We start from the raw sequence: 22156 nt of genomic DNA on the forward strand, positions 1-22156 counted from the left end.
CAATTTCAAAGACTTACAAAGCTTACCTAGAGAAAAAATGATGCAAGGAAGTTGTTACAGAATAATTACACGTTCACTCTTAGAGGATAGCATAATTGCCTGTGAACGACATTAAGTGAATATAAATTCTTTCTACATAATACAGTTAAAATAAAATATATGCTTTCTGGAAATTACATTATGAGATTCTCTGGTGTCTACAGGTTCATCCCAATGTTGCTCTACTAGACTGGGAAACATAGAACAGGCAGGGGCTGCAGGATCCTCACATCACTGCTGAAGAGGGTTGCTCTGCGTTGAGTAGGCAGAATAAAGATTTGAAGGATGGAGAACAACCTCTAAACTGATCGCTGAGCTATAACTGTATGGGAAAACGCCACCAGAATTCCCAGGCTTGCAAGTAGTTATAAGATTGCTCCCTGGCTGCAATCTGAAAAGGCGAGGCAACAAAGCCTGAGCCTATCAGAGAGGTTGCAGCCTGGCCTTAAGGAGCCATCGCTGTGTGTACAGGGCAGAAAGGGTGGCTGTGGTTGGAATGGCCTGTCCAGCTGGCCGCGCGGTGCTTCTGTTGCTCAGTTCGCCGTCGTGTAAGAGTGGCCGTTTTCCAGCATGGGCCATTCCTTAGTGAGAGACGCAGTGTATATCATGCCCATACCTTTGTGTATAAAACCGTACAACTAACTGAGACAGCAGTGTAATAAATGGACACATATTTCTTATTTTCAGTATATGGCATGTGTGCATCCTATTTTGTATTTTATGAAACTATTGCTTACATACAGATAATAAATAAATCTATTAATAAATCTATAAGGTATAGCTAAAATTAAAGATGTATACTATCCCTTTATCTATATAGGTATAAATAATATGTATATTTTCAATTTAAGTAAATGTTAATCATAACTCACCAATGGTCTGCGACCACGGTTTGAAAAATAAGAAGTTGCAGTAAATCCTCCCACAGAGGAGAAAGCTCTCTTTGATGGATGCTTAGATAAATGATTTTCAGGCTTTCTTTTTAAATGTACACTTAAGTTTATAAGTAAGTTTTGATGTATCGTTCAGTTGAAAGCATTTTCTATTTCTATTGTGAGTTTTCTGGCCCATGAGTTATTTAGGAGCATGTTGCTTTATTTCCAAAAAAATTGGAGGAGTATCCAGTCATGTTTTTGCTGGTTTCCCTCTGTCTGGCAGGCTGTGCAGCCACAAGGGGGCACAAGCGGGCACTGTGTCTAGTCTTCATTTTGTCACCCAGGCCAGGCTGGTCCCTTGGTTGTGTGCTGTGCGTGTGGTCTGGGGTCCTTTCCTTTGGCAACCTTGTCCTCAGAGATGCCCTCACAGGATTGACCTTCCTTCTTACTCATCTTTTTAAGAATTATTATAATAAAAGGAAAACAAGCTCTTTGAAGGAGACTTGGACGATACAGAAAAGCACCAGAAAGAAAGCCAGCTGCCCTTCCTCACCCCTGAGAAGAGGGTGTTCTGACTGTTTGATCTCCACGGTGCACCTTTCACGTAACTGGCTCCGTTTACCGTGAGGTTCCTGAGAGCAGCTGATAACTTCCCTTGTCGTTTGGCATCTCCTCCAGTATGGGTTGTGATGGTTATTTCTGAATTTTCATTGCTGTTTTACAGCTTTTCCCCATTTTAACCTGAGCCAGTATCCTCTTGTTAAATCTTTGTTCAGGACCATTATTCTTCCCTAGAGCCATGTGGGCTTGGAGTCAGCCTGTCTGGGTGGATGCGCCTGCCCCTGCCCCTTCTCTGCTTGAGATCCTAGTCTAGTCACTTCACCCCCCTGCCTAGGTTCCCCCTGCCACATGCGGCAATAGTACAGCCTCACGGAACTGGGAGGATTGAGATACCACACGAAAGCACTGGGAGATTGGCATGTGATAAGCACAGAATAACTATTGTTATTGTGTAAAAACTCCTGCTTTGGAAGGTAAATTATGATAGTTTTCTGGTGGATTTACTTCATTTGTATTTCTTTGGAGATTACTGAGCTAAAATATTCTTTCCAGACGTTTATAGGTCATTTCTGTTTCTTCTTTCACATACGAATTGCCATTCATACCCTTTCCAACTTTGTTGCTGGGGTGAGTTTTCTTCTTGCCTTACATGTTTATTAAGCACAATAATTCTGTATCTTATGTTACAGATACTTTCCCCCAATTACTTTATTATTTTTACCTCTAGAGAGTTTGAACATAAGTTTTTATTTTTTAAACAAATATATTAACTTGTTATATTAAGATTTTTAATTTAGGAGTGTTTTTAGGTATAGTTTGAGGGCGTCAGTTACTCTAGTAATACATATATGGGATATTCCATTTTACTAGATTGACTTGAAATTCTTCATTAATTTCAAAATTATAGGAAAGTTATAAAAGGAGTAAAAAGCACTCCTATTTACCTCTTCCAGCTATTGCTCAGTTGTTAATGTTAACTTTTATAATAGCCAGTTAATTTACCAGCAAAAGTGAGTTTATTCAGAATAGCCAGAGGAATTGCAATTCGGGACATGCGAACTGTGACAGATCACAGGAAAATCCAGAGAATAAGAAAGGGAACTTGCTTTTATAGGGGCTGTGATAACCAAAGAGTCTGTTGGAGGGGTTGGGGACCCAGAGTATGGAGGCTTCCCGTTGATGGGCTGCTGCTGTCTCTGATTGGCTGGGCTGTCGTGGGAAAGAGAGTTTTCTTCTTCCTGCGGGATAGTAAGCAGAGACACCTTCCTGCCCGAGATGTGGAGGGCCATTTTTTCCTGTTTGGGGTAATTGATGATGCCTGGTGGGCCTGAGCACTTCCCTTACAGGCCTGTCTTGACTCCAGCTTTAGGTGAAGCTTCTTTAATTAATTCCACTTTAACATTTTACTGTATTTCCTTCATCATACTCCCTCCCATATGTTTTTTCTTGAACCATTTGAAAGTAAATTGCAAATGTGATTACCTTAATCCCTAAATACTTTAGTTTTTTTTTTTTTTTTTTTTGCTGTACGCGGGCCTCTCACTGTTGTGGCCTTTCCCGTTGCGGAGCACAGGCTCCGGACACGCAGGCTCAGCGGCCATGGCTCACGGGCCCAGCCGCTCCGCGGCATGTGGGATCTTCCCGGACCGGGGCACGAACCCGTGTCCCCTGCATCGGCAGGTGGACTGTCAACCACTGCGCCACCAGGGAAGCCCTTTAGTATTTTTAAAAAATAAATAAATTTATTTATTTATTTATGGCTGTGTTCGGTCTTTGTTGCTGTGCGCGCGCTTTCTTTAGTTGTGGTGAGCGGGGGCTACTCTTCATTGCAGTGTGCAGGCTTCTCATTGTTGTGGCTTCCTTTAGTATTTTTTTTAATGAGGTTATTCTCTTATGTAAATATGAGTCACAATATTAACATTGGTATAATACCATTATTTTAATCTATGGAACTTATTTCAGTTGTCCTAGTTGTACCAGTGGTGTGGTTTATGGAAACAGTTTTCCTCAAGGTCTAACCCAGGGTCATTGTATTTAGTTGTCATATATTAGTTCTTTAACCTGGAACAGTTCTTTAGTCTTTCCTTGTGTTTGATGACTGACATTTTTGAAGAATATGGCAAGTTATTTTGTAGAATGTCCTCAATGTATGTTTTTCTGTGTTTGCCCATGACAAGATTCAGGTTATAAAATTAAGCATTTTTGTCGAGCAAGTAACAAAAGTGATGGGGCTTCTCAGTGCATCATATTAGGAAGCATGTGTCAACACTGACTGTTGATTAAGGAGATGGCCACTTGTTTTCCCCACTGTAAAGTTAATACTTTTTTCTTTGTGGAAGAAAGTTTTTTTTATTTTAATTTTTGAAATTTTATTTTATGTACTTTTTTATACAGCAGGTTCTTAGTAGTCTTCAGTTTTATACACATCAGTGTATACATGTCAATCCCAATTACCCAATTCATCACACCACCATCCCCACCCCTGCTGCTGCTTTCCCCCCTTGATGTCCATACTTTTGTTCTCTACATCTGTGTCTCAACTTCTGCCCTGCAAACCGGTTCATCTGTACCATTTTTCTAGGTTCCACATACATGCGTTAATATACGATATTTGTTTTTCTCCTTCTGACTTACTTCACTCTGTATGACAGTCTCTAGATCCATCCACGTCTCAACAAATGACCCAATTTCGTTCCTTTTTATGGCTGAGTAATATATTCCATTGTATATATGTACCACAACTTCTTTATCCATTCGTCTGTTGATGGGCATTTAGGTTGCTTCCATGACCTGGCTACTGTAAATAGTGCTGCAGTGAACATTGGGGTGCATGTGTCTTTTTGAATTATGGTTTTCTCTGGGTATATGACCAGTAGTGGGATTGCTGGGTCATACGGTAATTCTTAGTTTTTTAAGGAACCTCTATACTGTTCTCCATAGTGGCTGTATCAGTTTACAATCCCACCAACAGTGCAAGAGGGTTCCCTTTTCTCCACACCCTCTCCAGCATTTGTTTTTTGTAGATTTTCTGATGATGCCCATTCTAACTGGTGTGAGGTGATACCCCATTGTAGTTTTGATTTGCATTTCTCTAATAATTAGTGATGTTGAGCAGCTTTTCATGTGCTTCTTGGCCATCTGTACATCTTCTTTAGAGAAATGTCTATTTAGGTCTTCTGCCCATTTTTGGAGTGAGTTGTTTTTTTCTTTAATATTGAGCTGCATGAGCTGTTTATATATTTTGGAGATTAATCCTGTGTCCGTTGATTCATTTGCAAATATTTTCTCCCATTCTGAGGGTTGTCTTTTCGTCTTGCTTATGGTTTCTTTTGCTGTGCAAAAGCTTTTAAGTTTCATTAGGTCCCATTTGTTTGTTTTGTTTTTATGTCCATTACTCTAGGAGGTGGATTAAAAAAGGTGCTGTGATTTATGTCAAAGAGTGTTCTTCCTATGTTTTTCTCTAAGAGTTTTATAGTGTCCGGTCTTACATTTAGGTCTCTAATCCATTTTGAGTTTATTTTTGTGTATGATGTTAGGGAGTGTTCTAATTTCGTTCTTTTACATGTAGCTGTCCAGTTTTCCCAGCACCACTTATTGAAGAGACTGTCTTTTCTCCATTGTATATCCTTTCCACCTTGTCATAGATTAGTTAACCATAGGTGCATGGGTTTATCTCTGGGCTTTCTATCCTGTTCCATTGATCTATGTTTCTGTTTTTGTGCCAGTACCATATTGTCTTGACGACTGTAGCTTTGTAGTATAGTCTGAAGTCAGGGAGTCTGATTCCTCCTGCTCCAATTTTTCCCTCAAGACTGCTTTGGCTATTCCAGGTCTTTTGTGTCTCCATACATATTTTAAGATTTTTTGTTCTAGTTCCATAAAAAATGCCATTGGTAATTTGTTAGGGATTGCATTGAATCTGTAGATTGCTTTGGGTGGTATAGTCATTTTCACAATATTGATTCTTCCAATCCAAAAACATGGTATATCTCTCCATCTGTTGGTATCATCTTTAATTTCTTTCATCAGTGTCTTACAGTTCTCTGCGTACAGGTCTTTTGTCTCCCTAGGTAGGTTTATTCCTAGGTATTTTATTCTTTTTGTTGCAATGGTAAATGGGAATGTTTCCCTAATTTCTCTTTCAGATTTTTCATCATTAGTGTATAGGAATGCAAGAGATGTCTGTGCATTAATTTTGTATCCTGCAACTTTACCAAATTCATTGATTAGCTCTAGTAGTTTTCTGGTGGCATTTTTAGGGTTCTTTTTTTTTTTTTTTTTTTGTGGTACGCGGGCCTCTCACTGTTGTGGCCTCTCCCGTTGCGGAGCACAGGCTCCAGACGCGCAGGCTCAGCGGCCATGGCTCACGGGCACAGCCACTCCGCGACATGTGGGATCTTCCCGGACCGGGGCACAAACCCGTGTCCCCTGCATCGGCAGGCGGACTCTCAACCACTGCGCCACCAGGGAAGCCCTAGGGTTCTTTATGTATAATATCATGTCATCTGCAAACAGTGACAGTTTTACTTCTTTTCCAACTTGTATTCCTTTTATTTCTTTTTCTTCTCTGATTGCCATGGCTAGGACTTCCAAAACTATGTTGAATAATAGTGGTGAGAGTGGACATCCTTGTCTTGTTCCTGATCTTAGAGGAAATGCTTTCAGTTTTTCACCATTGAGAATGATGTCTACTGTGGGTTTGTCATATATGGCCTTTATTATGTTGAGGTAGGTTCCCTCTATGCGCACTTTCTGTAGAGCTTTTTTTTTTTTTTTTTTCGGTATGCGGGCCTCTCACTGTTGTGGCCTCTCCCGTTGCGGAGCACAGGCTCCGGACGCACAGGCTCAGCGGCCATGGCTCACAGGCCCAGCCGCTCCGCGGCATGTGGGATCTTCCCGAACCGGGGCACGAACCCACGTCCCCTGCATCGGCAGGTGGACTCCCAACCACTGCGCCACCAGGGAAGCCCCCTGTAGAGTTTTTATCATAAATGGGTGTTGAATTTTGTCAAAAGATTTTTCTGCATCTATTGAGATGATCATATGGTTTTTATTCTTCAATTTGTTAATATGGTGTATCACACTGATTGATTTGCATATGTTGAAGAATCCTTGCATCCCTGGGATAAATCCCACTTGATCATGGTGTATGATCCTTTGAATGTGTTGTTGGATTCTGTTTACTAGTATTTTGTTGAGGATTTTTGCATCTGTATTCATCAGTGATATTGGTCTGTAATTTTCTTTTTTTGTAGTATCTTTGTCTGGATTTGGCATCAGGGTGATGGCAGCCTCATAGAATGAGTTTGGGAGTGTTCCTTCCTCTGCAGTTTTTTGGAAGAGTTTGAGAAGGATGGGTGTTAGCTATTCTCTAAATGTTTGATAGAATTCACCTGTGAAGCCATCTGGTCCTGGACATTTGTTTGTTGGAAGATTTTTAATCACAGTTTCAATTTCATCACTTGTAATTGGTCTGTTCATATTTTCTATTTCTTCCTGGTTCAGTCCTGGAAGGTTATACCTCTCTAAGAATTTGTCCATTTCTTCCAGGTTGTCCATTTTATTGGCATAGAGTTGCTTGTAGTCTCTTAGGACGCTTTCTATTTCTGCGATGTCTGTTGTAACTTCTCCTTTTTCATTTCTAATTTTATTGATTTGAGTCCTCTCCCTCTTTTTCTTGATGAGTCTGGCTAATGGTTTATCAATTCTGTTTATCTTCTTAAAGAACCAGGTTTTAGTTGTATTGATCTTTGCTATTGTTTTCTTTGTTTCTATTTCATTTATTTCTGCTCTGATCTTTACAATTTCTTTCCTTCTGCTAACTTTGGGTTTTGTTTGTTCTTCTTTCTCTAGTTCCTTTAGGTGTAAGGTTAGTTAGTTTATTTGAGATTTTTCTTGTTTCTGGAGATAGGCTTGTATAGCTATAAAGTTCCCTCTTAGAACTGCTTTTGCTGCATTCCAAAGGTTTTGGATTGTCGTGTTTTCATTGTCATTTGTCTCTAGGTACTTTCTGATTTCCTCTTTGATTTCTTCAGTGATCTCTTGGTTATTTAGTAACATATTGTTTAGCCTCCGTGTGTTTGTGTTTTTTATATTTTTTCCCTGTAATTCGTTTCTAATCTCATAGCATTGTGGCCAGAAAAGATGCTTGATATGATTTCAATTTTCTTAAATTTACTGAGGCTTGATTTGTGACCCAAGATGTGATCTATCCTGGAGAATGTTCCATGCGCGCTTGAGAAGAAAGTGTAATCTGCTGTTTTTGGATGGAATGTGCTATAAATATCAATTAAATCTGTTTGGTCTGTTGTGTCACTTAAAGCTTCTGTTTCCTTATTTATTTTCATTTTGGATGATCGGTCCATTGGTGTAGGTGAGGTGTTAAAGTCCCCCACTATTATTGTGTTACAGTTGATTTCCTCTTTTATAGCTGTTAGCAGTTGCCTTATGTATTAAGGTGCTCCTTTGTTGGGTGCATATATAGTTATAATTGTTATATCTTCTTCTTGGATTGATCCCTTGATCATTATGTAGTGTCCTTCCTTGTCTCTTGTAACATTCTTTATTTTAAAGTCTATTTTATCTGACATGAGTATTGCTACTCCAGCTTTCTTTTGATTTCCATTTGCATGGAATATCTTTTTCCATCCCCTCACTTTCAGTCTGTATGGGTCCCCAGGTCTGAAGTGCATCTCTTATAAACAGCATATAGATGAGTCTTGTTTTTGTATCCATTCAGCAAGCCTGTGTCTTTTGGTTAGAGCATTTAATCCATTCACGTTTAAGGTAATTATCGATATGTATGTTCCTGTGACCATTTTCTTAATTGTTTTGGGTTTGTTTTTGTAGGTCCTTTTCTTCTCTTGTGTTTCCCACTTAGAGAAGTTCCTTGAGCATTTGTTGTAGAGCTGGTTTGGTGGTGCTGAATTCTCTTAGCTTTTGCTTGTCTGTAAAGCTTCTGATTTCTCCATCGAATCTAAATGAGATCCTTGCCGGGTAGAGTAATCTTGGTTGTAGGTTCTTCCCTTCCCTCACTTTAAGTATATCATGCCACTGCCTTCTCGCTTGTAGAGTTTCTGCTGAGAAGTCAGCTGTTAACCTTATGGGAGTTCCCTTGTATGTTATTTGTCGTTTTTCCCTTGCTGCTTTCAATAATTTTTCTTTGTCTTTAATTTTTGCCAATTTGATTACTGTGTGTCTCGGCATGTTTCTCCTTGGGTTTATACTGTATGGGACTCTCTGCACTTCCTGGACTTGAGTAACTATTTCCTTTCCCATGTTAGGGAAGTTTCTGACTCTAATGTCTTCAGATATTTTCTCGGGTCCTTTCTCTCTCTCTTCTCCTTCTGGGACCCCTATAATGCGAATGCTGTTGCGTTTAATGTTGTCCCAGAGGTCTCTTAGGCTGTCTTCATTTCTTTTCATCTTTTTTCTTTATTCTGTTCTGCAGCAGTGAATTCCACCATTCTGTCTTCCAGGTCACTTATCCGTTCTTCTGCCTCAGTTATTCTGCTATTGATTCCTTCTAGTGTAATTTTCATTTCAGTTATTGTATTGTTCCTCTCTGTTTGTTTGTTCTTTAATTCTTCTAGGTCTTTGTTAAACATTTCTTGCATCTTCTCGATCTTTGCCTCCATTCTTTTTCCGAGGTCCTGGATCATCTTCACTATCATTATTCTGAATTCTTTTTCTGGAAGGTTGCCTATCTCCACTTCATTTAGTTGTTTTTCTTGGGTTGTATCTTGTTCCTTCATCTGGTACATAGTCCTCTGCCTTCTCATCTTGTCTGTCTTTCTGTGTATGTGGATTTTGTTCCACAGGCTGCAGGATTGTAGTTCTTCTTGCTTCTCCTGTCTGCCCTCTCGGGGAGATAATTTTAAACTATGTAAATATCCTGTTTCTCATCATACTTCTACCCATTCGTCTTAGCACCTGATGATGATTCTTGCTTGCATCAGTTGTTCATATACTGATTGCAAAATTGTCATTCCTTTCCTATGTATTAGTTGGCGTTCTATGAAAAACTTTTCTTTGCCCCTGTTTACTTATTTGCTTATTTGTTAGTGTGGACTCATGGATTCTTATGCTACTGATTTCTTTTTCTTGTGTTAAAATACATGTAACATAAAATTTACTATCTTAGCCATTTTTAAGTGTGCAATCCAGTGGTGTTAAATACATTCACATTCACATTGTTGTGCAACCATCACCACCGCCCATCCCCATAACTCTTTTCATCTTGTAAAACGGATACCCATTGAACAATAACTCCCATTTCCCCACTCTTCCCAGCCCCTGGCAACCACTATTCTATTTTCTGTCTCTATGATTTTGACTACTCTAAGTACCATGTGTAAGTGGAATCATATAATATTCGTCTTTTTGTGTCTGGCTTATTTCGCTGGGAGTAATATCCTAAAGGTTCATGCACGTTATAGCAGGTATTATTAGTACTTCATTCCATTTAAAAGCCGAATAATATTCCATTGTGTGGATGAACCACATTTTGCTTATCTGTTCATCTATGATCGACACTTAGGTTGCTTCCACATTTTAGCCATTGTGAGTAATGCTACTGTGAATAGCATTTAAATCCCCTGGAAGTCACTTCAGCCAGAAGGGCAGGGGCTGGAACAGTTGGGGGCAGGTGCAACAGCCGTGGCCTCCTACCTCTCTGCCTGCTCCTCTGTGATCAGAAGCATCATTCAGAGCCGATTCCCAGTTTTTGGAGGACAGGGTCCTTTTTGCCCACCCTAGGTCCTGCAAGATGCTCCAGGGACACATGCACAGCTGCCTCCTGGGTCCTGGGGTGGGGAATGGGTAGCTGTTCCTGTGCTAAGAGCTGAGAGCAGTTTAACCCTCCAAATCTTCCCCTGGAAGTTGCAAGGCTTCAGCAGACTGCAGACTTCCAGAATAGTTACATTGGGCACATTCTGCCAGTGCAGTAGTTGCCCAGGCGGGAGAGGGGTTCCCGGTGCTGCCGGCTCTGCCATCCTTCCAGGAGCCTGTCCAGTTGATTTTGATATTGATCTTATAGCTAGACAATCTGCTAAACTTAAAAAAATTAATACACTTTTTCTTATAGAGCAGTTTTAGGTTTACAGAAAGATGGCACAGGGAGTTCCTGTTTAGCCATTTCGCTCCCCCTCCCACCCCATTTCCCCTATTATTAATATCTTGCATTAATTTGGTACTTTTTAAATACAATTGATGAGCTAATATTGATACATTATTATCATCCAAAGTCCATAGTTTACGTTCAGATTCACTCTTTGTGTTGTACATTCCGTGGGTTTTGACACATGTATACAACATATGTCCATCATTACTCTATCATGCAGAATAGTTTCACTGCTCTTAAAATCCTCCATGGTCCGCCTATTCATCCTCCCCCCTCCCCCGTCCCCTGGGAACCACCCCAGTATGTCATGTAGTTAGAACCATACAGTCTGTAGCCTTTTCAGATTGGCTTCTTTCACCTAGTAATATGCATGTAAAGTTTCTTCATATCTTCATGTACCAGTTTGTTTATCCATTGCCTATGGAAGGACATCTTGGTTGCCTCCAAGTTTTAGCATTATGAATAAACCTTCTATAATTATTCCTGTGCAGGTTTTTGTGTGGACATGTTTTCAGCTCATTTCAGTAAATACCAAAGAGCATATGGTTGGCTCATATGGTGAGAGTATATTAGTTTTGTAAGAAACCACCAAACTGTCTTCCAAAGTGGCTGCTCCATTCTGCATTCCCACCAGCAGTGATGAGGGTTCCTGTTGCTCCACAGCCTCACCAGCATTTGGTGCTGTCAGTGTTCCGGGTTTTGGCCATTCCGATAGGTGTGTAGTGATATCTCATTGTTTTAATTTGTAATTTCCTAATGACGTGTAATGCTGAACATCTTTTCATGTATCTATTTGCCATGTGTATATCTTTGGTGAGGTGTGTATTCAGATCTTTTGCACATTTTAAATCTGGGTTGTTGTCTTATTGTTGAGTTTTAGAAGTACCTTGTATATTTTAAATAGCAACCCTTTGTCAGCTATGTATTTTACGAAGATTTTCTCTCAGTCTGTGGCAAGCTCAGGTCTGGCTGCTCTCCGCTCAAAAGCCAATACTTGAGAGGCAAATGTTGTAAGAAAGGAAAGGTTGCTTTAATCAGAAGGCTGGCAATGTGGGGAGAAGGTGGACTCATGTTCCCTGAATCAACTCCAGAGATTCTGCTCAGCCCTGACAGGTTTTAAAGGGGAAAAGGGGAAAGAATCTCAGTGAACCATCAAGGCAGGAGGTCAAGCTCTGTGTCCTCTCGTTGTGTGCAGGCTGGCTGACTCCTCATGAGCTTTCTTCAGATGTTGTCTTGCCCACACGACCTGCCTGCAGGATTGCTAAGGGGGCTGCTGGGGGTAGACAGCTAGTCACTCTTTAACTGCTCAGTTCTTAATTCCTACTTCTTTTCGTCCAGGGAAAGGACCGACAGGTTAGGCAAGGCATGGTGTGCATTCAGTAGAGCGTGAGTCAGGAGTTAGGTTAAATGTCACCTAGTGACCTCATTTCTGTAAGGTTTGAGGGCAACAGAAATGGGCAAACAGGAAAGGGTCAAAAGAGCTCCTTACATTTTCATTCTGTCGACAATGTCTTCTGCAGAGCCAGAGTTTTTCGTTTTAATGAAGTACAGCCTATCAGTGTTTTCTTTCATAGATTGTGATTGGAGTGTTATATCTAAAAAGTTTTCACCAAACCCAAGGTCACCTAGAGTTTCTCCTATGTTATGTTCTAGGAGTTTTATAGTCTTGTGTTTTACATGAAAAGACAAAAATCTGTGATTCATTCTGAGTTAATTTTTGTGAATGGTGTAAGGTCTGTATCTAGATTTATTTATGTTTTATGTGCTGTTCGGTGTTCCATTACCATTTGTCAGAGACTCTCCTTTCTCCATTGGATTGCCTTTGCTCCTTTGCCAGTGGTTACTTGACAGTATTTGTGTGGGTCTGTTTCTTGGCTCTCTATTCTCCATTGATCTATCTGTGTATTCTTTCACTGATACCACACAGTCCTGATGACCGTAGCTTTACAGTAAGTCTTGAAGTCGGGTAGTGTCAGTTTTCCAACTTTATTCCTCTTAAATAGTGTGTTTTCTATTCTGTTTCTTTTGCCTCTGCATAAAACTTTGGAATCTGTTGATATCTATGAAATGATTTGCTGAAATTTTGATTGAGATTGTGTTGCATATATAGATCAAGTTGGGAAGATCTTTTGATTCTTTTATCATAATTTTATAGTTTCCCTCTTATAGATCTTGTATATATATTTTTAGATTTATACCTAAGTACTTAAAATTATTTTTGGTGCTAACATAATTGGTATTGTGATTTTAATTTCAGAATCTAATTGTTCATTGCTGGTAGGAAAACAGTTGTCTTTTGTATATTAACCTTCTATCCTGCAACGTTGCCATAATTGCTTAGTAGTTCCAGGAGTTTTTTGGTCGGTTCTTTGGGATTTTCTACATAGATAACCATGTAATCTGTGAACAAAGACAGTTTTATTTCTTCTTCCCCAATATGTATACCTTTTATTTCCTTGTCTTATCTTATCGCATTAGCTAGGGCTTCCAGTATGAAGTTGAATACAAGTGGTGAGAGTAGACATTCTCGTTCCTGATTCAGTAGGAAAGTGTCTAGTTTTTCTCACCATTAAGTATGATGTTAGCTGTGGGTTTTTTCTGGCTGCTCTTTATCAAGTTGAGGAACTTCCCCTCTGTTCCTAGTTTGCTGAAAGTTTTTTTTTTTTAATCATGAATAGGTGTTAGATTTTGTCAAATATTTCTTCTACAGCTATTGATATGATCATGTGATTTTTTTTTCTTCTTTAGAAAAGAAGTTGATTTGATAGATTGCATTAATTGATTTTTGAATGTTCAACCAGCCTTTCATACCTGGGATAGATCCCACTTGTTTGTGATATGTAATTCTTCTTATACATTGTTGGATTTGATTTGCTAATATTTTATTGAGGATTTTTTATATCTGTGCTACTGAGAGATATTTATCCCTAGTTTTCCTTTCTCATAATGTCTTTGTCTGTTTTTGGTATGCTGTCCTCATCGAATGAGTTAGGCAAAATTCCCTCTGTTTCTGTTCTTCGGAAGAGATTGTAGAGATGGTACAATTTCTTCCTTAGATGCTTGGTGGAATTCACCAGTGAATCCATCTGGGTAACTCTTTTTACTCTAATTAATTGCTGGTAGATTCTTTTGGGTTTTCTCTGTAGACAATCATATCACCTGTAAATGACGTATTTTTCCTTTCAATCCATAGGCCTATAGTTTATTTTCTTGTCTCATTGCCCTGGCTAAGACTTCAGTGTTCTGCTTAGCAGACGTGGTAATAGTGCCATCTTTGTCATATTTCCTGATTTTAAAGGGGAATGCTTCTAATATTTCTCCATTAAGAATGACATTTGGGAATTCCCTGGTGGTCCAGTGGTTAGGACTCTGCACTTCCACTGCTGGGGGCCTGGGTTCAGTCCCTGGTCAGGGAACTAAGGTCCCACAAGCTGTGTGATGTGGATGAAAAAAAAAAAAAGAATGACATCTCCTGTAGGTTTTTGGTAATTATCCCTTTTCAGGTTAACAAAGCTCTTTTCTCTTCCTAGTCTGCTAAGTTGTTTTTTCTCTCTGTTGTGAATGGGTGTTGTATTTTAGCAAATGATTTTTCTATCTCTATTGAGATGATTATACACTTATCTCCTTTATCTGTTAATATTGTAGATAATTATTGTAGATTTTTCTAATGTTAAAACACCTTTGCATTTCTGGATAAACCTCACTTAGTATTGGTATATCTCTACTGTATGTAGTTTCCCAATATTTAATTTAGAGTTTTGCATCTGTGTCCATTAATGAACAGCCTGAAATTTTTACCATATCCCTCTTGTCTGGTTTGTTGAGAAGCTTATGCTGAGTTCCCAAAATGAACTAGGGAAAGTGTTCCTTCCTCTTTCTATTTCCTAGGAGAGTTTGTGTAAGGTTAGAATGATTGTTCTTGATAATTTAGTAGAATTCACTTACAAAATGTCTAGACTTGGAGTTCTTTTTCTGGGCAAAGTTTTTGCTTTTTACGTATATCTTTAGTAGTTGTAGGACTATTCAGGCTCTTTATTCTTGAGGCAGTTTCAATACGTTAATTTTCTGAGTAATTTGTACATATTGTCTAAGTTTTCAAATGTATTGCATGAATTTTTCTTATCTTCTCTTTACTTTTTAATTTCCACTAAAGCTATAGTCATACCGCTCTTTTTGTTGCTAATGTTGTTTATTTGTACTTTCACTCTTTGTATTAACATGTCTTGCTGAGTTGGTGGCTCAAAACAGCACGTTTATCACCTCGCAGTTTCTGTGGGTCAGGAGTCCAGGCATGGCTGAGCTGGGCCCTCTGCTTCGGGATTTCCCCGGGTTGCAGTCAGGATGCTGGCCAGGGCTGGGGCCTTAACCTGAGCATTGACTGAGGGTCTGCCCCAGGCGTGTGTGGTTGTTGGCAGGTTTCCATCCCTTACGGATTGTCAGCCTCCGGCCCCATTTCCTTGATGACCGTTGGCTGGAGCCACCCTTAGTTTCCTGCCACGTGGGCTTCTGTATGGCGGCTCCATGAGAGCCAGCAAGGGAGGGATCAGTAGAGCCAGGGAGTCTGTCTGCCAGCCAGGTGGGAGCTGGAAGCAGCAACCATCAACTGTGCAGGGATCAGCTGGCTACAAACAGGACACGGGGCTGCCGCTCGAGAGGGATGACACAGGCTGGGTGCCTGGAGGCGAGTGAGCGTCATGGGGGGCGGATCACCCTAAAGGCTGTATTCATACCTTCACCTCTAGTCCTTTCAGAGAACCAGGTCTTCTTTGGAAGTACCAGTTAGACCTGTGATGGATCTTCTTTGTCCTCTGAATGTATTTTCTCTCTCATTTTTTGTTTATTTTAAAATTTTCATTTATGTGATTTACTCAAGCCTGTGTCACTGACCTTGTTTTCGGTGATATTGATCCTGTTTGTAGCTGCTTCTAATGTGGGTTCGTCCCTGAGGTTTTCCTCTCCTTAATTTCTTCTTTTCACTGCCACTTTGTTCCCCTCCTGTGGCCTGTAATCGCTGCTTCTTCGACCTTGTATCTCCTCCCTGAACTGTTTGTTTTTACGTATTTTTAAGGAAGACCATGCTCGTTCTCTTGAGGCCGTAGAGTGGGGGGAATGGGGGTAGCAGGTAAGTTGCTGTTTTGCTGGACTGTTCATTGGGCATGTTCATCCTGCTGTGTTCCAGGGAGACCCTCGAGCGGGGCCTGCAGTTCTGTCGGCAGAAGCAGAGGCCTGATGGCTCCTGGGAAGGGTGAGTGATGCCTGTGGGTGCAGATGCGTGTGGGGTGCTTGTGCTGCCCCAGGGGTTTCTGGACATGTTCCTGGTGGGCCTTGCTCCTTTCTGAATGCCCAGCCTCCCCCGGTGGTGACTGCTCAGCGTGCTGCTAAGGCAGTGTGGCTGAGGGCATTGGAAGGGCGTGGTGGCCTGGTGGCTCCACCCCTCCTCTGGCTTTGGATCCGTTCTCATCTGGCTTTGGATCCAGCACGTGGAGCCGCCCACGGAGGCCAGGTTGGGTAGGTCTGTCTTAGTGCTGAGGCCTTGTGGATGCTTTGCCTGAAGACAGCCGCAGCCCCCCGTACACCCCCATGCTGGAGGGAGACCCTGCGCCCGCTGTGAACGAGGACTCAGGGGCCGGGCGCTGTCCCCTTCTTCCTCCAGCTCCTGGGGGGTGTGCTTCACCTACGGCACCTACTTTGGGCTGGAAGCCTTCGCCTGCATGGGGCACACTTACCGCGACGGGTGAGTGTGGACATTCCCACCTTGGCGGGATGGGGGTCTTCTCAGCATGACACTCTGCTGGGGGTGATTCTCCCTTTGTTGTTTGATTTTGGGGGTGTTCTTACATGTTTTTAAACAGTGAGATAAGATCAGGATTCCAGAAAATGTATGAGCCACTGTGCCTCACTGCTCTGCGCAGCCTCTGGGCTCGTGGGGGGGAGGGAAGCCTCCGGCCCTCTGCCCTCCCCCAGCTCACCCGCCCATACCCAAGCCCCACACCCAAGTAGGAGCTGGAGCAGCCCGAGGCCAGGACACTGGCTGAGAGAAGGGAGGAGGCCTAGGGTCAGCTGTCTCCAGACACCTCCCCGAGGGCTGCTTTGCTGGTGGGTCACGTCCAGGAGGCCATCTACAGATGCACGGCATCTCCCTTTACCTTCCAACAGCCCTGCGGTGCCGGCACCTCTGTCCTCCTTCACGTCCCACGGTGGGCTGGGCCTGAGTGCGGGGGCCCATGCACCCCTCTCCGTGACCCTGAGGGGCCTGGCCAGGGCGAGAGGGGGGGCAGGGACTTCGCCCGTCATGATGGTGTCTCGTGTCTTGCTGGTCTCTGCAGGACTGCCTGTGCAGAGGTCTCCCAGGCCTGCGACTTCCTGCTGTCCCGACAGATGGCAGATGGAGGCTGGGGGGAGGACTTCGAGTCCTGTGAGCAGCGGCGCTACGTGCAGAGCGCCCGGTCCCAGATCCACAACACGTGCTGGGCCCTGATGGGGCTGATGGCCGTCAGGTGGGGGCGACAAGGCCTCTCCCAGAGCCGCGGGGCTGGGCGAAGGAAGGGCGGTGAGCCGGCAGCCTGGGCGGGCACGGCAGCTGAGCTCCGAGTGCAGCAGTGCAGCAGTGGGAGGACGCGAGGCCTGCGGGGCCCCCTCAACAGGCTCCCAGGGCGAGGTGGCAGGTCCTGCAAAGAGGCCCCCCGACAGGGACAGCCAGGGGAGCAGGGCCGTCAGCAGTGTGAGGTGTGGCAGCACCTGCTCTGTGTCCGCAGCCGGCCCTAAGCCACACATGTGCTCAGGCACGTGTGCACAACACACACACGCAGACGTGTGCACGCAGACGTGCACACGGTGTCCCAGTCTGTGCTGGGACCCCTGGGAAATCTCCCTAAAGCCCCCTCAAAGGAAGGTCAGGTAGTGTGGGCAGGAGCAGGCAGGCTGAGCTCCGTCTTGAGCCATCGAGCCTTCTGGTGTCTCACCAGGCCGGGACGAGCAAGCTTAGCACATGTGGCTTCGGTGGCCCTCAGAGGGCCCTGAAGACCAGTGGCCGGGTGGACAGGAGAGCATCCCCTCGTGGCAGGGACTGCCGCCCGGCCACGCGTGGGCTGCCCTCCTGCCCGCTCGCCTCTGCCCCGGTGGCATTTGCTGCTCCTCGGGGTGTCTGGTGGGCCGACTGTTACCGGCGGGTCTGTCTGTCATCGTGCAGCGTTTCACATCCTTGTCCCTGCGCTTGGCTGCGTGAGGGTGAGGACGCAGGTCTGTCCGCAGCCGGAGGGGGGCTCATGCAGAGTGGTTGTGGGAGTGTTCAGTGCCCGTCTCCCTGCAGGCACCCTGACGTAGCGGCCCTGGAGAGAGGAGTCAGCTACCTGCTTGGAAAGCAGCTGCCCAATGGCGACTGGCCCCAGGTACGAGTGGGGCCGTGGGTGGGGTTGCACCTTGGGGATTTGAGAGTCACAAACACCACCGGTGAGTGGCCTGTGTTGGAAGCAGGTCTGTGATGGTGGCAGGGCCTGAAGGCCTGGGCCGTTTGCAACTGAAGCACTGGCTTGGCGGCAGGGCTGGTGGCGTCGGGGAAGGAGCTGGCGGGGGAGAAGCCCACGGGCCAGGACACCCTTGGGCTGATCCTGACAGCCCCTCACTCAGAAGGAAGTGTGGAAGGGCATGGGGTCACAAGGTCACGTGAGGCTGGCCCCGCCTTGGATGAGTCCGGGGTTGGTGGGGCTGCGAGGGGCTGGTGGCCCGGGCTGGAGGGTTTGTTGCAGGGCCTGGGGTCCAAGAGCTGGGGTGGTGGTAGGCCCCGCTTGCTGAGGTCAGCCGGCCAGCCCTCCAGCCAGGGTCTCGGTTCAGGGAGCTGTCCAGCCACCTGGTGGAGACGTTGTGTTCATTCCCTGTGTCCTTTCAGGACAACATCGCTGGGGTCTTCAACAAGTCCTGTGCCATCAGCTACACGAGCTACAGAAACATCTTCCCCATCTGGGCCCTTGGGCGCTTCTCCCGCCTGCACCCCGAGAGTGCCCTCGCCGGCCACCCTTGAGAGCACGTCTGGTCACGCAAGTTCCAGGCGAGGCTGGGGCATCTCAGAGGGGCCGAGGCAGCCCCCTCCCTGCCCGCTTCGGCGGAAGCGCTGAGCCTGGGCCTGTGGCACGGGCAGGGCTGGTGCCTTCAGACTTGATTTTCAGCATAGCGTTAGTTCTGAGAACAGTTGGTAGAGCTCGGGAGAGGGAAGGAACTGGATGAGCCGTGAGGGTGGGTAAAGCACAGTGCGCTCCGTGGTACCGCCTGGCGTGGTACATGTCCTCTCTGTGGGCGCGGGGCTGGGAGGGCTTTCCTGACCAGTGACTGAGTCCTCAGGAGCAGAGCAGCTGTGCCTCGTCTGCGACCTGCCTCGGGCCCTCGAGGACCGGCTCTTCCTGTCTCTGTCTCTGGCTGAGGGATGGGACCGCTGCCTGGAAAGGCCTGGCAGGAGAGGCTGGGCCTGCCTGTTCACCGTGGCGGCTCAGGCTCAGTGGGGATCGGGGACCAGACGCTGCAGGCCGGCCTGCCCCGGGTCTCGAGCTCGCCAGCGCCGCGTCATGGCTCAGCCGGCCCGTGGGGCGCCAGCATCGCTACCTCAGAGGTGGCAGGCGTCTTGTAGTGACAGATGGGAGGCCGAGCGTAAGGAAGGGTGAGGGGTTGTTAATGGCCACGCAGCAGTGGGACCCTGATGTGTGTTGGGGACACCCCTCACCCCCCTTTGTGCTCCAAGCTGCAGGGAGGGTCACATTTCCAGGGTGCTGCCTCTCAGGTGGCGAGCCTCTGAATTCCCCTCTGGCTTCTAAACCCGTCTGGCTTAGCGTGTGTGGACTTGGGGCTCAGGATGGAAAATCCAAACCCTGGAATTGCCTCTGACCTACGAGGATGAGCAGGAGTGTGGCTGTGAGGGTCACTGAGAGCGTCGATGAGGGTCAAACCCAGGCCTGGTGTCGCCCCAGGGGCCCACCTGCTTCTCGTCCCCCCCAGGGCCTTCTCCTTCTGCTGTTCCTCTGTGCCTCTCCCTGTCTGACGGCTGCCCTGGCTGCGCGGCCCCAGTGCACCACCCTCCCTCTGACAGCCAGAGAGACGCCTGGGTGCCCCCCTGCTCCCACCACCCCTGCCCAGACCCTTAGGGTGCTCTCCGAGGTTTGCACCACGTGGCCTTGCTTCCGCAGCTCTCGTGGCCCCCGAGCGCTCTCCCTGACTCTGCCTGGGGCTCGCCTGCGTCCAGCCTTTGCCTGAGCTGCCCCCCACTGCCCTCCTGCCCCAGGTGGTGCTCTACCTGCTCTGAGCCCCGCAGGGCCTGGGCGCGCATATGCGCTGGCAGGTCCTGCTGGCTCCACCGGCTGCCACACTGTGGAACGTAGCGGGTGTTCAGCTGGCGCTAGTTGGATGTCAGCACTTGCCCCAGATGTTTTTAAACTAGGGTTTATTTTGCTGAGGAAGCTGCGCTGGGCCCCTTTGAGATCTGTCAGGGTTACTCTTGCACCAGCAGCGCAGACGGTGATTTCCAACGGTCTGCTTCTTGCAGCGGTCAATGCCCAGCCATGATCAGATCACTGGACGAAACATAAAGCTTCCGGGAAAGAAATGAAAATCAACTGTTACACTGAAACATTATGGAAGGTCACCTATCTTACCAGCTACCTTAATACACAGACATTTGAGCCCCTTAGGCAGAGGCTTGTCGTGCATGTGTTTTGTTTCATCCTGGAAACCGTCATAGATTGGGGTCTCTCGTGCCCCGTGTTGGACCACCACCCCTCAGTCTCAGGGAACAAGAGAAATTGTTCCAAGATAAGCAGGATGCACCTCTAGTTATTTGAGGGGAAAATTATTTGCCTCAACCTGATTAAAAGTCAAGTTCTCTGTCCTGGGAGAATGATTAACATGTCTTGAATTCAAATTGTTTTATTTTTGGTTATCAGGAGCAAATTTTGAATGTTGTGCTGGGAAGCTTTCTCTGGAGCCAGATTAGCTTTTCTTGTTCAGCAGGATGTAAACTTCAGATCTGACCCTTTGAGGGATTCTCTAACTGGAAATGCTTAACTCACAATGGAAACTTATCTCCAAGAAAATACTTTCCTTACTGAACATAACCAATGTCGCTATGTAGATTTAAATTTTATTCAGACAATAAAAATGTTTGAACAATTGATACAATCAACTGTTGCTTCCTCATTCTTCTCTCAACTCTCAGCAACTAATTATAGGTTAATTGGTCAGCTTGATTTATTTTCATCTCTCCATCTGCAATATAAAGTTTTATTTATAAGGCTAGAAACACAAGACAAGGGGACACAAAGGCAAGAAAGTTAGAGGGGACTGGCAGGGATGTCACACATGAGGTACCTGCCAGGGGCTTGATTCTCTTGCTGTTGTTGGCCTCCAAAGTCAGTGCTCAGCTTTCTCACTGATTGTGGGAAGGGGGCGTCTGGGCTGCGCCTCTCCACAAGGCGTCTGGTCACAGCAGAATTCACAAGAACCGCCCTCTCAAGTGGCAGCCGTAGGAAGCTGAAGACGCAGCTCCGAAGAGCTCGGTAAACTTACTAGGGGCACTGGGGCAGCATGTCTTGACCTTGGGCTCCCCTCAAAGACATGTGCCTGGCATTTTCACTTGGAATTTCTGGTGCTGTTCTGAAAACCCTCTTTCCTCACTCAGGATTAGGGTGATAGCGATAACTTCAGAGTTACTTGTTTTCTTCTGGGAAAATAATCCAACCAATAGTTTCTATGTGATGACTATTATTGGTATGTGACTTGCAGCTTTCCTCCCAGGGCAGTGGTGCCCCAGGGGCCATTTGAGACCCGTGCTGCACATGGTGGAGAACAGCTACTTTGGTGGCTTTAGGCAGCCTCTGATGCCTGTCCCACGGCCAGGCCTCTTGTGCAGGATGCAGCGAGCCTGAGGCCTCGTGTTCCCTGATGCCCCTGGTTCTTGGGAAGGTAGGGGAGCAGGGCTTGCCCTTGGGCCCTCTAGGAATAGGTGAGCGTTGAAGCGGCCTGACGGTGGCCAGAAGACTTAAAACATCAAACAGAGCTTCAGTGGCCTGTTGGATAATACTGAGTGGTCCAACACGTGTCATCTGAGACCTAGAAAAGCGGGAGGGAGGGTGGGAGGGAGGCAGAAAAACATTGGAAGAAACCATGGCTGAAATTTTCCCAAACACAAGACGTGTAAGCCCACAGATCCATGAACCTCAGCAGACAGACCAAAAACCCCACCAAAACCCACTTTAAGGCTCACGATAATCTGATGAAGACCAAGGATGAATAAATCTTAAAAGCAAACGAAACAGGCACGTTATGTACTGGTGAGCAAAGACAAGGATGACAAGCAACTTCTCATCAGGAACAGACATGCCGGAATGATGTCTTCAAAGTGTTGAAACCTTAAATTCCATATTCAAAGAAAACAGAAATGAAGGCAGAGTGGACCTTTTCCAGACAAACCAACGTTGAAGGAATCATCCAGCAGCCTTGCCTTACGAGAAATGTTCAGTTGTTTAGGTGTGGGAAAGAGATACTGGGTGGAAGCTGATCTTCAGAGAATGAGGAGCACCAG

General features: G+C 45.3%; 1 protein-coding gene across 3 annotated transcripts in view; it reads left to right on the forward strand.

The window, feature by feature from the left end:
• Positions 1-20758, forward strand: part of LSS (lanosterol synthase) — a 42267-nt gene extending 21509 nt beyond the window's left edge. Inside the window, exons 18-22 of one of the 3 annotated variants that reach the window (XM_022596586.2) lie at positions 15776-15841; positions 16250-16330; positions 16923-17093; positions 17906-17984; positions 18482-20758. In XM_022596586.2, the coding sequence (XP_022452294.1) occupies positions 15776-15841; positions 16250-16330; positions 16923-17093; positions 17906-17984; positions 18482-18613 (529 nt within the window). In that variant the 3' untranslated portion in view covers positions 18614-20758. Of the gene's footprint in view, positions 1-15775; positions 15842-16249; positions 16331-16922; positions 17094-17905; positions 17985-18069 lie in introns of all 3 variants that reach the window. The other 2 variants (XM_089910090.1, XM_089910091.1) reach the window with 2 other exon arrangements.
• Positions 20759-22156: the final 1398 nt, after the last annotated feature.

Source organism: Delphinapterus leucas, chromosome 4 (assembly GCF_059928025.1).
Source record: "Delphinapterus leucas isolate spDelLeu-1000000601 "Yukka" chromosome 4, BTC_Dleu_Yukka2, whole genome shotgun sequence".
NCBI classification, from domain to species: domain Eukaryota; kingdom Metazoa; phylum Chordata; class Mammalia; order Artiodactyla; family Monodontidae; genus Delphinapterus; species Delphinapterus leucas.